Here is a 15,144-nt window from a genome sequence, read left to right as displayed (position 1 = left end):
AAAAAAAACCAAACCAACAACAAAAAAAACAACCCAACCGAAAAAAAAAAAAGCACATTATTCTGTTCAGAATTCTCAGTTAACATCTCAAAATTACACAGCATGGACATGTAAAAAATAATAAAAAAACAAAACCAAAACCCCAAAAACCAACCCCCAAAAACAAGGACCTGGATTTATACACAGAAAGGGATAAACCATTTACAAAAAAAAAAAAAAGTCTCGTTAATGTCACATTTAATTAAGGAAAACCAAAAGGACTAGGTTGAAGGAGGGAGGGGCCGGGGCTGTTCTGCGCACCCCCACCCCAAAAATCGGTGTGACAACCCCCGTCCCCCCCCCGCCACCCCCAGGGGTGACACTCACACCTTCCTTCCACACGAATATGGGGGGTTTCAGGGCAGAGGGAGGGATCTCTTGCTTTTGGGGTCAGCTACGGAATGAATTTTGGGGGCTCTGGCCAGCGAGCAGCGAGACTTTATTGCCCCCCCCACCCCAGGACACAGAATCCCACTGGAACGGGGCAGAAACAGCAGAGCCACCTGAATTATTTCTTCCCCCCCCCCAAATGTGTGTGATTTGGGTCCCCTCGAACCACACCGCCAGCCCCAAGTTTGGGCTCCAAGGTGGTGGTGGTTGGGGGGAGGCTGCCCAAACGGGGGGTTTCAGGGCAGAGGGAGGGATCTCTTGCTTTTGGGGTCAGCTACGGAATGAATTTTGGGGGCTCTGGCCAGCGAGCAGCGAGACTTTATTGCCCCCCCCACCCCAGGACACAGAATCCCACTGGAACGGGGCGGAAACAGCAGAGCCACCTGAATTATTTCTTCCCCCCCCCCAAATGTGTGTGATTTGGGTCCCCTCGAACCACACCGCCAGCCCCAAGTTTGGGCTCCGAGGTGGTGGTGGTTGGGGGGAGGCTGCCCAAAGATCAGTACCTGGAAGCTGCCTGGAAAATTTTTGGAAGCCCCCCCCCCCCCTCCCGGATGAAGAACATCCTTTTATTCAAGCTGTTGGAGTCCTCAGAGCTGGATTTTAAACAGGGACAGGAGTATGCTGCTAAATGAAATGTTCCGGTTCCACGCCACAAAATCGTGCAACTCACACATACCTCTCAAAGCTACCTTTTTTTTTTAAAAAAACAAAACTGAAAAAAATAATAAAGTCATGTTTTAACAGAACACAATTCCTCCGTTAAGGGATTGGAGTGACACACACCCCCACATCCTGGTTTGTCACCTTCCTTCCCTCCGTACCATCCCCACCATCAGTTCCTGGGTTTGGAGACATTTTCAGAGCAAGACCGATTCCATTGGCATGGATTTTTTTTAGATGGTTAGATTCTGGGTGGAAATGCTGCAGTTTTGGTACAGAATTCTTTGAACTTCCCCCAGTAGCTTTTTCCAGCCCCACACACCTACAGGGAGACTCAGCTCGCTGGAAAAGCCAGGAATTCTGTTCCTGAATGCTGGAGGCAGGAGAATCCCAAGTTGAAAAAAAAAAAAAACACCAAAAAATCAGCAAAAAGGACTCGATTAGACCCACTAGGTAAACAATAAATAAGCTTATTAAGGTTATTTACCTTAACCTGGCACTAAGAGGCCAGCAGGAGTGAAATAATGAGGTGCACAGTCCTCCTTACCCACCTCATCTAAACACGCGCCATCGTTTGGGAAATAGAACTCGTTAACCCTTGCAGCAGCACGGGGAGGGGGGGAAACAGGGAGCTGGACACCTGGCTCTGTCCCAGCCATCTAACCCCTTCCGTATATCCCCAGGTCTGGAATAAGCTTTCCAAAAGAAGGTTTGGGTGATAAGGAAAGAAATAAAACCCATCAACATTCCGCACCTCCCTTCTCCACCCAGAAGGCAAAGGGTGAGGGAAAAGGAAGGGGTTTGCCACACCAAGGCTCCTCTGTGGGCTGATGGCAGCCGTTTCCAGCACTCTTCATTAGACTGGAGAGGTTAAAAAGGCTTCCTCAAGTTCAAGGCCACAAGCAGTGTTTGTTACAGCCCCCCCCTTCTGCCTGTCCCCGCAACGGGAAACCCTCACCCGCAGGCAAGAGGCGGCATCGGCAACAGCACGAGCAGGTTATTTTGGGGGAAGAGTATTTGCGTGGGTTTCTGTGCTTTTGAGACCTCTGGATTTTTAGGTGTACGTGAAAAGGAGGAGGATGTTTCAAGACCAGGTAGATTTCTAATCACAAACAAAGTTACTTGGGTCATTAACGCTGGCAGGAGGCCCACGTGAAGAGATAACGCTGCTCAAAGATAAAACAGCCCAGAGCCTCTGCCAGTGGCAGACCTTGAAAAAAGGTGGGTCTGTGTCCTTGGAGTGGCAAAGGGCATCACACCTCTGCTTCGGAGGGCTCCAGCCACCCCCCTGTGACACCACCTCGCACTGAAACCCAACTCCAGGAGAGCCTGTGGAGGTGTTTCTAGCTGTGTCCAACTCCTAACGCAGCACTCCAGTCACCCATACCTTAACCTGCTCCACATTAAAAAGCCAAAAAAAACCAAACCCAAACAACCCAGAAAACCTCACACCTGAAAGTAAAGAAAGTCACCTTCAGAGCTGAACGGGGTTTACATTCAGAACTATGGCTACAGACCTACGATTTCCACCGCAACGTCTTCCAGAATTTAGTGGAAGATGCTATTTCTAGACAATAAACCATCTATCATGAGGCTTTTCAAGCCAATCGGGTTACAAAACGCCTTTTCGAAAAGTCACAACAGTTTAAAAAAGAAAAAACCAAAGCCCTCCGACAGCAATTTAGTTGTGCCTGATAGACATTTTGAGAAGCAGGACTCAGGCCAGTCCTACCATGTACTGATCCTCCACTGAACCTTTCACTGCGCAGATTTTCGCTCCCTCCTTGCCTTGTGTTCATAATATTTAGATACAGAAGCCGAAAGTGCTTGTGAAAAACTCCATTCTGTAAAGGCAGCAGCAGCAGAATCAGCTGGTCCACACTCTGGAGTGTCTCAAAACCCCCTGCACCGTTCCTCTAGAGAACAACGGGGAAAACGGGAGACGTTGGGTCTTCCCTAGAAAGGTGCTATGTGGGAAAACAGTTATGGTTCAAGCATCAGCCTCGGTTGGACAGTTTCAGGCACGTGATTTTTACCACAGCACAGGGAGGTGAGCACATCTGGAAGGTGAATAAAGGGATATCCTGCTGTACACGTGGGCTCCTGCGCTGCCACGGCTACATTGCACCAACACGCTCCGTGCTGCGGCCAAAGCACGTGGCTCTGCGACCTCCAGGCCTCCTTGGGCTTGGGGAACAAGGACTGAGGGTAAGAAAAGGCCACAACTCATGGTGCAGCTTTTCTAAAACGCCTTCTTTGGGCTCTGGGGTGAGAGTATCAGGTTCTGGAAGAGTAACTACATATAGCACGAGCGCACAAGTGGATGGGAACAAGCTCCTTCCCTCCAAAATCCAGATGTTTCTGCCTTTCATACAACACTACCATCCTCCCATCCACTCCTGCTTGGCCTTCTGAACCAGCCCCTGTCCTACATCCCAGGAAACACCAGTTGCTACCACTATGGATTGAAGCTGTGGAAACAAAACACACCCTTCAGCGCTACCGTTCAAACCGTTAAGATTGAGAGGCCAGTTAGAAACCACTGCACTAGCCCCCAAATAACCATTTTACAGATAGTCCAGTGGCTTTCTGCAGCCCTGCCCGAGCGTGGCAGTACCACCTGGAGACCCTTAATTTGGGAGGGCAATACCTTAAGCAGCAGAGAGGTCAAATCAAAGGGAGCATTAGAATTTTACCGCATCGTCGCTAATGAAGTTGAACCCATGGGGGCAGTTACCACCCGCTGACAGCAGAGCTGGACCCTGCTGAGGGGTTCCACACATCTACACCCTGTCTGGAATCTACCCAAACACAAGCTGTACAGCTCACGTGAATATTTGAGCCTGGGCAGTATTTTATTCTACCTTGCGAGTGGCAGAGGAAGAAAGGGAGGACACCTTTTCAGCCAAAAAACCCAAAAAAATAATAAAAAAAAAATTCCACAGTCACAAAAGCAGAATATTCACTAGGAGATGACACCAGGGACTGGTGTCCTTAGGTTGTCCAAGACTATGCTCTGAAGATGCTTTACATGAGATGAGCAAGATGTCCAAAACAAGGCCAACTGTGGTGTAAGATGCAATTTACCCTTTAATTTCCTGCCTCAATTTCACCCAGCCACAGAGGATGACTAGATTTCAGTATGAACCATTACCTAAATCATATAGTCGGTATGCAGATATATGTCTTTCTTTAAAAATTTACTTAAAAACTGCTTGAGCCGCAGGTCATTATCAGTCTGATCTGGAGAGTGAAGGCAGTTCCAACGGTACAACAGAGACTTGTCTACAGGCAGGTAAAACGAGAGTCTGCTAACGACGGGGTAACAAAAGCTGCTGGCTGGGCTGGCCAATGTTGCACACAAACTTTCATAGGATGAAGATGCTGTGGATGAGATCCAGGATGGGAAAACTGAGCCAACACCTGCTGCTGTTCTAATTTTTTTTTTTTTTATCCTTTTTTTTTTTTTATTCTCCTCTCACAAGAGGGGGTGGGTAGACTATACAGAGGAGGGCTGTACAAAACTGGGCACTGGGCAGGCATTTCTTCAGCAGGCAATCCAGGCTCTACCTGTCCTTGAGCTCTCTTGTCACCCGCTTGGTGATGCGTCCACACATGAGGCCGATGAGGAAGAGTACGCAGATGCCGACCGTGATCACGGACAGGATGTAGTTCTTGGACGGAGAGGTCATAACTTGCATGGCGAGGTCAGAAAAGCCTTCTGCTGGGGCAACCTGAAGGGGAGAAGGGAATACATGAGTCAAGGTGCACTTTCCAGGTGACCTTCAGCCTTTGCATTTATCAGGTCTAATCTCTGGCACTGCTAGTGCCTCCTCTCGTTGTCAGACTTGGCCTGAACCCCAAACAAACAGGTCTGAAATGGTTTAGCTGAAGGAACTGCTGCTCAGTGTCTCCTTTGTAGCAGGAAGCTCTGCTGACCCTATTCCATTGCCCCAGACCTTTTCCACAGGACACCAAGTCCCGTGTGCACAACAGACGGTTTAATGGCTTGGATTAGAAATACCGTGACCAGCAGCAGTAGGGAGGTGATTGTGCCCCTGTACTCAGCACTGGGGAGGCCACACCTCGAGTATTGTGTCCAGTTTTGGGCACCTCAATCCAAGAGAGATATCGAGGTGCTGGAGCGAGTGCAGAGGAGGGCAACGAAGCTGGTGAAGGGCCTAGAAGACAAATCATATGAAGAGCGGCTGAAGGAGCTGGGGCTGTTTAGTTTGAGGAAGAGGAGGCTGAGGGGAGACCTCATCACTCTCTACAGCTACTTGAAAGGACACTGTAGAGAGGTTGGTGCTGGTCTCTTCTCACAGGGAATTAGTGACAGAACGAGAGGGAACGGCTTCAAGCTCCAACAGGGGAGGTTTAGATTGAACATTAGGAAGGAATTTTTCACCGAAAGAGTGGTCGGGCATTGGAACAGGCTGCCCACGGAGGGGGGGGAGGCCCCATCCCTGGCTGTGTTTAAGGGCCGTTTAGATGCAGTGCTGCGGGACATGGTGTAGGGGAGGACTTTGTAGAGTAGGGGAGATGGTTGGACTCGATGATCCCAAGGGTCTCTTCCAACCTCAATGATTCTATGATTCTTTGTAGCAGGAAGCTCTGCTGCCCCTATTCCATTGCCCCAGACCTTTTCCACAGGACACCAAGCCCCGTGTGCACAAAAAACGGTTTAATTCTGCACTGCTGAGGAGGTGTCCCAGGCACTGCGACAACAAGACACGCAAATTCAAAAAAGGAAACCCGTTTTCCATTTTTCCCAGACCAAACTGAAAACGTCAACTTCAGAGACAGGAATTTCATTACAGCTGAAGTTTTTCCTAAGTAGCTTGCAACAGAAAGATCCAACGCCAAAAAAAATAATGAATAAAAGGAAATCCTTTACATATTCACCTTTGCGGCGTAGCTCCACATTTCGATGCGATCGTTAAGGCGCTTCTTGCATTCAGGCTGCAGCCTCACACGTTTATCTTCCAGAGCTTCCATTAAACATGACATTTCTGTAACACGGAGAAGACGGTGTTAGAAAATAGAAACAGCGGCTTCGGTAACGGAAAGGCTTCTGGAAAGGGAAACTTTCAATTCTCATAAAGGCCGATGGTTCCACAGCTCCCTAAACAGAGCAGCCAGCCTGCCAGACTACATACAGAGCCCTCTTGTACCCTTGAAGCTAGAAATTTCACTAAGATTCATGATTAATAACTGCATTTTGAGGCGCGAGGAATTTTGACTTCCAAAAAGAAATTACAGGACCTATCCAAGATGTAATTCACATGAGATTTTATAGCCTTACAAATTGGCACCTTCAATGAGCCCGACTCCAAATTCTCTGCCTCTACGCTTTAGAGAGAACTAAGATCAAATTCAGCTCAGGAAAAAACAGAGAGTGTTATCTCTTTAGGCTCGTCAGGAGTTTCTTTTGATGAACAAAATGTTTTGGAAAGGTTTAACTTCCTGAGTTTTCACACAGTCCTGTGAAAAGGAAATGGGATCACAATGTTCTGGGTGCCTACAGAGCAGCACAGCAAACTCACAAACTCTTTTATATGTTCTCATATCAGACACCAAAGTAAAATTCTGTATTTTATGCTTATGCTGCCTTACTTGAATAACCCCTAATTGGATGCTTTTTGCTTTGCACCGAAGAGTTTTGCTCACAGCAAACAGGCTGCAAACTTTAAACCAACTCCAGACTTTTTCAACACAATTGTCAGTTCAAACACTCCGAGGCAGATCCCTCTCCAAGCTCCAGCCTCCTGCATCCCCTCAACATGTCAGCACACAACATCAAAGGGATTATGACAAAACAGGAATAAATAAAGGATATCCAGAATTTCAGAAAGGCATTCAGTAACCAGCACGAAAGATAACCATCAAGAAAATACTTGGCTGCTATTTTTAATGCCAGATGAACTCAGAAAGATGGGAAAGTTCAGAGCTTTTTTCCCCCCACTAACTTCCCTTGAACAGCCACACACACTATCCAGCAGGCTAATGTAACAGCAGTAACAAAGCTTGTCCTCAAACAGGAAAAGAACGGGTTAGGAAATACTTAAATAAATGATGTTTCAAGTGGTCTGAACCTGATGAACTCAGTCTTAGGGGACCTGGAATAGCCAATGAACTCTCAAAGCCTTTAGCTGCTCTGCAAAGTTAGAAAAACGTAGTAAAGACTATACCTACCCTCTTAATACTGGAAAAGAAAAAACTGGTATCTTTAAGTAGAGAAGAAAAAAAGGATCAAAGAACTTCAGTTTAATTTTGTCTGTCAAAAATACTGAAACAAATAAGCCGACCATGGACAAAGACCGGCAGAAAGAAAGGAGGCTCAGGGGGATTAGCTAAGAATGAACCTCATGAAGCCAAGCTGATTTGGTTCTGTAAGAGAAGCAGCTTAGTCCCAGGGAAGCTTTTGATGCAGTCTGATATAACACTCTCATAGGTGAACTTGGGAGCTGTATCCTGCGTGGAGCTGATACAGGGTGGGAGATAAAACCTACTGAAAAAATGAGTCCAGGTGTACAAAGAGCTGGTTTTCGACAGGATTTAACCAAGGAGGAGTTTTATGGAAGGGTTACAGATCTGGCATCACTACTGTCATAGTTCCATCCATAATCATATGGATGATGGAACATAAAATGTACTCATTAAATCTGCAGATAAGGGTGCAAGGATCAGGATTGAAGAACAGGTCCCACCGTGGACACCAGGAAGGACTTCTTGATACCCATCTTGTGGTGGCATCTGCCCCCTCTGCAGCTGTCCCACCTCAGTACCCCAAAGGACTGGCAGAAATACCTTGTACTTAATACAATGCTGGTAAGAAAATGCAGCTTAAGGTGCTCAGGCATGGGAGGTGAGATGAGTAAAGTAGGAGCACTTACGGCGTCCTCTCCCTGGTGGAATGGCAGCACAGTGGTGTTTGATGTCCAGGGCACAAGCTGTGTGGAGCACTGGGTCAACAAATATATCGGCTTTGCTCTCCTTCAGCATGTTGAGCACTTCCTGGGGAGGGGGAAATGACAAGTACAGCTCAAAAAAACAGGAGAGAGAACAACATTCATTCCGCTCAATGATTCTCCAAGGTGCATCACCTTTTTAAAGCCAGGATCATGAGAAAAAAAAACCCCACAACTGTCCCTGGATGAGGTCACAAATGCTGGTTTAGGCTGGATTAAATGTCCTGGTTTATAAGGGCTACCACAGTTATATTCGTTAAAATATAAAATACATCAATATGTGAGGGTTACTTCAGTTAGAACTGAAATAAGGTGCCACAGCCAGTTCATCCAGCCCTGGACCCAGCACTCAGGAAGCCTGCAACGGAGACAGCACCAGAAAACAGATCAGCAATGAGCAAAGTCTGGCAACAGTAATGGAGAAAGGATCCAAGGCTGGGATTGCAAAGGGGGCATTGTCGGCACAATTTTCCCTGGCAAATTGGAATTGAATTGAATCTCTGCAGGCCAGAACCAAGATGTGTAAGGAAATCAGCTGAGCTCTGGCTTCATACAAACTAAAACATGGCCTGGGCTGCGATCTGGGAAAAGTCACAGATTTCTGCAGGGACAGGAAACCTTTTAGAGCCCATTCAATTTATTTCCTTTACCTTCTTGCACATTTCAGTTTTTATTTTCAGCAGATTCACTTTCAGACATTCTTCCACCTGCCCAGTCTGCTCCTGAGCTGCTGCTTCTTCCGCGCACAAGTTGGAAATCTGTTTGGAAAATGGTATTTTAACATAACTTTTAGCACGTTAATATTTCAATACATTAACTCATCACAAGGCACAGAGAACACCTGATGAGATACATTTCCCCCCAGAATCTCCAGAGCCAAATGCAGCCTGGCTCATGCAATATGCATAACCCTTTGAAACCCAACAGCAAGAAGTCGATACTGCTGTACCGAGGAGTAAGGCAGGGGGAAAAGAGCATAGAAATAATTTGAAGATATGAAATAAGCAATACTTGAGGCATGGCTGATTCGGCTAGCAAAAGCTAAAGCTCAAAAATGTGACTATATTCCAGTTAAGGCTGGCAAGGCCAGAACACACACACATTTTTGGTTCAGGACAGGAAAGCAGTATTTTTCCCAGAGTCAAGTATTGATGAGATCCCTGATGGAAAAATAAACTTTATATTAGCACTGCACAGAGAACTGCAATTCTTACACTGTGGGCAGAAGTCACAAGCAGAGAACCTGAGTAGCCAGGAGCAGCTCAAAGGGGTTGGGTGTTTTTTTTTTTGACTGTTTTAATTATCAGGAGAGTTCATGTTTTAAGGAAGAGAATTTGCTTTGTGAAGGGAGTTTTCATCCTGAGAAAGCAGCTGCTGAGTTACTTCTCCTACCTCTTCAGAGCAGTGCATCTGAAGCTGGGGATCCAGCCGATAATCGAGAGCCGACTCCTGGATTATCACTCGAATTTGGTCCTCGCAGTCTGGAGAGAGACGCTATTGAGCGGAGAAAGTCATTAACCCACTCAATGACCTTTCTTTTCATAAATCAATCGCGTCGCATTTGAACCTGTGCATTCTGTAACACTCGTAGGGGAGCGTCAAAATCTCATTTACACACAGGCTGTTACATACATTGAGCACACCCCGAGTTCCATTTGTTATTCTACGACCGTTCCTCGTTTGCAGGCACCAGCTCTGCTCACCTGATCTGCATATTTCAACTTCAGGCAGGAGATGACTTGTCCTTCCAGCTCCGTATCATCCTTGGCCCTATTGAGGATGTTTTGGCAGAATTTTGGTATGTCTGCTTTGCACGCCTTCCTGAGCACGGGATTTAAGCGGTAATCTAACCGGGAGAGATGACACAACACCGTTAGAACACATCTCTTCAGATTACAGGACACAACACTCCAAATTGACAGAAATTCCCCAGATGACATCGTACCACCAACGGATTTACTTTTGGGGAAAAACAAAATTCTGTTGTGAAAAAAATACTAACTTGGGAGGTTAAGAGCTTCAGGAAGAAAGTGGATCCAAACACTCAAAGAACTTGAGTGAATGAAGTCAGTGTGTGCACTGACAACCAGGAAGGAGAGGAAAACAAAGCAAACATTCTCCCAGCCACACAGACCACTCAACGGCTCAGGCAGGCAAATTCCATTTTTTTCAGGAGAAGATACCTGTGTTCTGTGTAATCTGGCGCTTGGTGATCATCTGCTTGCATTTAGGATCCATCACTTCACTGTTCTTGTTTTGTTTCAAACACTGCAACATATTTTTTGAATCTGCTTCTGGACAAAACCGCTACAAAAAAAAAAATCAAACCCCCAAGTTTTATTACTGAGCACTTGGGAAAAAAAAACCCCACATCTATATTCACGGAAGAGAATAAGCACCTGCCCAATCCAGGGGTATATACACCCATTCCTGAGCCCCAACACCTATGGAAAAGAACAGTGCTACTCTCTAAATTCACTAAGGGCATGAATATTTCCACTTTATAGACTGAGCACACAGCCCTGACTGGCTTCTAGGCACCAGCTGGTGTTGGCAGATTCAAAACCAATTTGCCTGTATTTTCTATTCCGAAGTTACAGCACACTCTGCAAGCAACACCCACCAAATTAAGTCTCATACCCCACTACTTTCTCTCCACTTTATTTTGGAAATTAAAAAGGGACTCTCAAGTCTCTACACACACTGCTGTCCTGCATAAATGCTGGCTGGACAAAGCGATAGGTAGAGACTTCACTAGTAAAATTCAAGATAAAGTAAGGCCATACAGAATGAGAAAGCAACGAAGAGCTCACCGATACTAATTCGCCCGTTCTCACTCTGAATCATAATCAGAAGTGAACCAGCTTACTCAGAATTTAGACCAAAGGATTAATTTCTTTTGTTAGAATCTAATTCTGTGGGTGTAAGATAAGGCTGCTGCATCTTCTAATCCTCACCATTTGGTGAGATTACAGGTCTTTTTTAAAAATCATGATATTGCACCGGAGAGCAATAAATTCTTCAGATGTTCTGCTTCAGCCACAACAGGGAGTCAGGGAACTGCAGAGACCACACGTACTGGTGGTTCAAGGCTTGCAATTCTGGCTGCTGTGCAGAAGTATTTTGTATTAACATGCACAGCTGCTTTCCACAAGGTACCAACATTTCTAATGTTAAGTTTTCCCTGATTTTGCCCACTTGATGACTTTGCTGAAGGTCTGCACGCACCAGGTCGGCAGTGAACTGAGGACGTTCCTCCTCTCTGCAATCACAACTTCTTCCCCATCGTTAAAAGCCAACCCCAATTCAAACCGACTGGGTGAAAACCATATTAGAAGCCTCAGCACAGGCTTCCTCCTCAGTTCCCTCAGTTGGGAAGACAAATTTATCAGTGCACGGACTTTGATCAGCTACGTGGAGGAAGTGAAGTTGAAGGAGAAGGGCCCTGAAGAAACCTTGGCCTGACACAGAGTTAAGAAGCTCATGACTGTGCAAGAAAGCGACAATACCTCTGGAACAACACCTCACTCTTGTAACAAGCCTTTAGAGGAACCTCAAAACCAATATAGCTTTTATGTCCCAACCTCACTGCATTAAATCAACACACTCCTGTTACCTTGATCATCTGCTTGCAGACTCTCATGAGAGTGTAGTCCAGCTCTGGATCCATCATCTCCGTCTCCTGCAGTTTAAAGACCTTCTGGTGGCACCGGGTACTCAACTGCTTCTTGATTTCTTTCAGGCATTCAATGATCTACAACACAGTTTTACAACCATTACAGACACATGGGTGATATGATCCTGCCATACGCTGCTCCAAACGTGCAGCCACGTGTTCCCCCAATGGCTTGTCTTCACCTGATTTATGCAATTAAGTTCCCAATGCCTAGGTTTTATCAAAAGTCATTACCAACGCTTATTTCCAGGACTTGCTTTTAAGCTCATCTTTTCTGGCAAAGATTTAATGAGATGAAGAGGGTCACCCAGACTTAACTCGAAACACCACGCCTCACCCTGCAGACATTACACTTAAAAAATCTTTAGCAACATTTCAGTAACCAACTGCTAATAGCTTAAAGCTAGCATTAATAGTTCATTAACTAGCAGGAATTAACTGCTCACAGCATTGCATTCACCCAATACTAATGCTTGTGAACCAGTGGGGAAAAAGATGAAGTTATGCTCCAAAATACTAATGAGAAAGATTTCGGTGGTATCAAAATGAAAACCTAACACTGCACTCACAGGGGCAAAAGTGTTCTTCAAAAGTTTCCTGAAATGAAAGTCCAAATTAAATTGTAAATTATTAATAAAATCCATTACCTGTGCATTGCCATAGGGCACGTTTTGGCAGTAGTTCTTGATGTCACTTTTACAAGCCTCATACAGTTCTGGTTCAAGTCTGATATCCTCAGTCTGCAGGAAAAATTACAGTATGAGCTTTTAAAGTAAGATTCTAAAGACTATTTCACTTTGTTAATCTATTAACTAGAGCCCTCTACTCACAAAAAGCAAGCAACTCTCACAACAGGCAGCTCAGATTCTTTCAGTTTAGGGGTCTGGGGTGAGAGAAGTTGTGTTAGCGGGAAATCAACTTTGCAAATCCATGCAGTGGATCAGTTGCTTTTCACAGTGAAGGAAGGGTTTAAACTGAATTTTGGAGCTGGCAAGTTGTTTCCACTTGCTCCTCCTAAACAGGCATGAACACAAATCCCAAAGACAGGTAAAATCTTCTCATTTGAAAGCCAACACATCAACTGGCCAAAGACCTGAAGAGTTTGTTGCTGCAAGCAGCGCAGCAGGAAGCGGAGAGGCAGCCCTTCCCTACCAGAACACACATACTCCTGTTCAGAGCAGCTGGAGTTGAGTCACTTCATCTCTGCTTCTTTCCTCAGTCTGTAAAATGAAGCTTTTGTTCTCTCCCGGAGGACTCCCACAACATCAGCATGTGCAGCACGTTGCTCCCTAACACTAAACATAATCGCTTCGAGCTGAAATTCCAATGACCATTTAGCTCGCCTTAGCCTTCATCAGACTATATTTAAGGCATTAAAGTAGACAATCATCACTTTCACCGTGAAGGGCAGCTGAGCCTCGTGTTGTAAGAGTGGAAAAAATAAATTAGGTACATCTTATAAATGAGCTTCCTTTTTTTTTTTTTCCAGACTGGACAAACCAGGAAGCTTTAATTCAAGGACCTTGCTAGAAGAGCGGGCAGATGAAGAGTTTCATGCATGTTTACCATCTCGAGCTCCTCGACACGCAGCTGTTTGCGGCACTTGAGGGACACCCTGTGCTCCTTGGCATCCTGCAAAGTATCGTTGCGCACAGTCGTGCTCAGGCAGATCACTACATCCACCCTGCGGACAAGAAAACAGCTTTTTTACTCATTTACCCCTCACTTGGACCAGCCAAGGCTGGTGCTGGATCACCACATCGGAGAAAGTGACCCCAAAAATCCAAGAACAGCATAAAGTCCTTGTGCACCTCTGCTTATTTCTAGCCTGGGTACGGCTCTATGTGGAGTCACTGGATCACAATTAAAACCTAAATCTCATCCTGTCTAATTAGAGTCTAGATTAGCAGCCAGGAAGATATTCAAAAAAATCCCAGCACACCCCCACCACCCAGCAAGACCTCTGCTCTCAAGGCAATGCTTTAGAAAAGCTTTACCTCATCTCAGAACTAGCTGGAGGTGAACACTCACATTGCAAACAATCCTTCTGCGTTATGGGAAGGGCATTTATATCATAAAAGGCAAATGGTCTTGCTACCCACCAGCAGCATCGACCTTGGGTGTAATTTAGCCGTACGCCATTGCAGTAGGCTGTTAAAAAAAATAATCCTTACACTGAAATGAATAAACCAGCTAAAAGAAGCGAGGCATTTCCCTTTCCCAGATCAGCAACTGGAACAACAGTGGCCTGCACCTCAGAATATGATAAATCTAGCAAGGATATAGAATGTCCTGGGACACACAGTCCACTAATTGGAATCAAGAGGACAGGCTTGTACGCAAAAGTAAAGTGGAAGTAATTTTAAAGAGGCAGACGATGTCTCCACCTTAAGCATAAGGGAAAACACACAAAACAATCAGTCTTTAAAGGAATTCCAGTATTTGCTGCTCTACCATGAAATACTGTATAAATACATAATAAAGTTACAGGGTCAGATTGCTGTTTGGTCAGGTGCTACGTACTTTTTTTTGATGTTGGGGCAAAGTTTCAGCACATCCTCCTTGCAAGCCATTTTAAACTTGTAGGAGAACCGAAAATCTTTCATTTGAACCTGCAAGAGAGAAATGAGGGGAAAAAAAAACACAAACCAACTTTGGTCAATCTCAAAAGAAGGAGGGGTTTCCTAATTAGCTAATTCCTGCCAACACCCTCAGGAAGCAGAACAGGCTTCCACCGACAGCAGAGAAAAGCGCTGCTCACCAGCTGGAAGTGAGTAACTCCGATTGCACATTTCTCATTCATTTCCTTCTGGTGTTTGTTCTGTATTAGACACTCCATCAGGTCCCCAGAATCAATCTGGTTATCTGCAACCTCCTGAAGAAGAGATGAAAGGTTTAAAAAATCAGCTAATCTTACAACTCATGATTTTTATGCTCCTGTAGCCCGCTGCGACCAGGAAAGAACAGAACTTACAGTCCCACTCTCTGCTTATGTCTGATTTTACTTTTGAAACATAACAAGCACATCAAGAACAAATACTAAAAACTCTAACCTTTCCCACACAGTGCTTTTTCCCCCCAAAGATATTCAGGTGATTACAGAGCACTCACATGACAGAAAGTCTGGATAATGGGCTCACACGCTCTCATCAGCAAAGCTTCAATTTGAATGTCCTGCAGAAAACACACAATATCTCATTTTCCCAGTGAATGGACAAGAAAAAAGGCTCAAAAAAAAAAAAAAAAAACCCCCACTGGGGGGAAAAGAGAAAAGGACATAAAGCACTGGCCAAAGACCTGAAGAGTTTGTTGCTGCAAGCAGCGCAGCAGGAAGCGGAGAGGCAGCCCTTCCCTACCAGAACACACATACTCCTGTTCAGAGCAGCTGGAGTTGAGTCACTTCAT

The 15,144-nt window shown here is 45.4% G+C and overlaps 1 protein-coding gene across 1 annotated transcript in view; it reads right to left on the bottom strand.

The window, feature by feature from the left end:
• Window positions 1-3,928: 3,928 nt before the first annotated feature.
• The window catches only part of GLG1 (golgi glycoprotein 1), an 89,476-nt gene continuing 78,260 nt past the window's right edge, over window positions 3,929-15,144 (bottom strand). The window contains exons 18-26 of the mRNA XM_014960764.1: window positions 12,387-12,479; window positions 11,680-11,817; window positions 10,247-10,370; window positions 9,767-9,909; window positions 9,456-9,557; window positions 8,714-8,821; window positions 7,989-8,109; window positions 5,998-6,104; window positions 3,929-4,826 (exon numbers count right to left, since the gene is read on the bottom strand). Coding sequence (XP_014816250.1) covers window positions 4,659-4,826; window positions 5,998-6,104; window positions 7,989-8,109; window positions 8,714-8,821; window positions 9,456-9,557; window positions 9,767-9,909; window positions 10,247-10,370; window positions 11,680-11,817; window positions 12,387-12,479 — 1,104 coding nt within the window. The 3' untranslated portion in view covers window positions 3,929-4,658. The remainder of the gene's footprint in view (window positions 4,827-5,997; window positions 6,105-7,988; window positions 8,110-8,713; window positions 8,822-9,455; window positions 9,558-9,766; window positions 9,910-10,246; window positions 10,371-11,679; window positions 11,818-12,386; window positions 12,480-15,144) is intronic.

Source organism: Calidris pugnax, unplaced genomic scaffold, assembly GCF_001431845.1.
Source record: "Calidris pugnax isolate Ruff unplaced genomic scaffold, ASM143184v1 scaffold347, whole genome shotgun sequence".
NCBI classification, from domain to species: Eukaryota; Metazoa; Chordata; class Aves; order Charadriiformes; family Scolopacidae; genus Calidris; species Calidris pugnax.
Note: the sequence above shows the minus strand (reverse complement) of the source record. Positions and strands in the feature narration are given on the sequence as shown.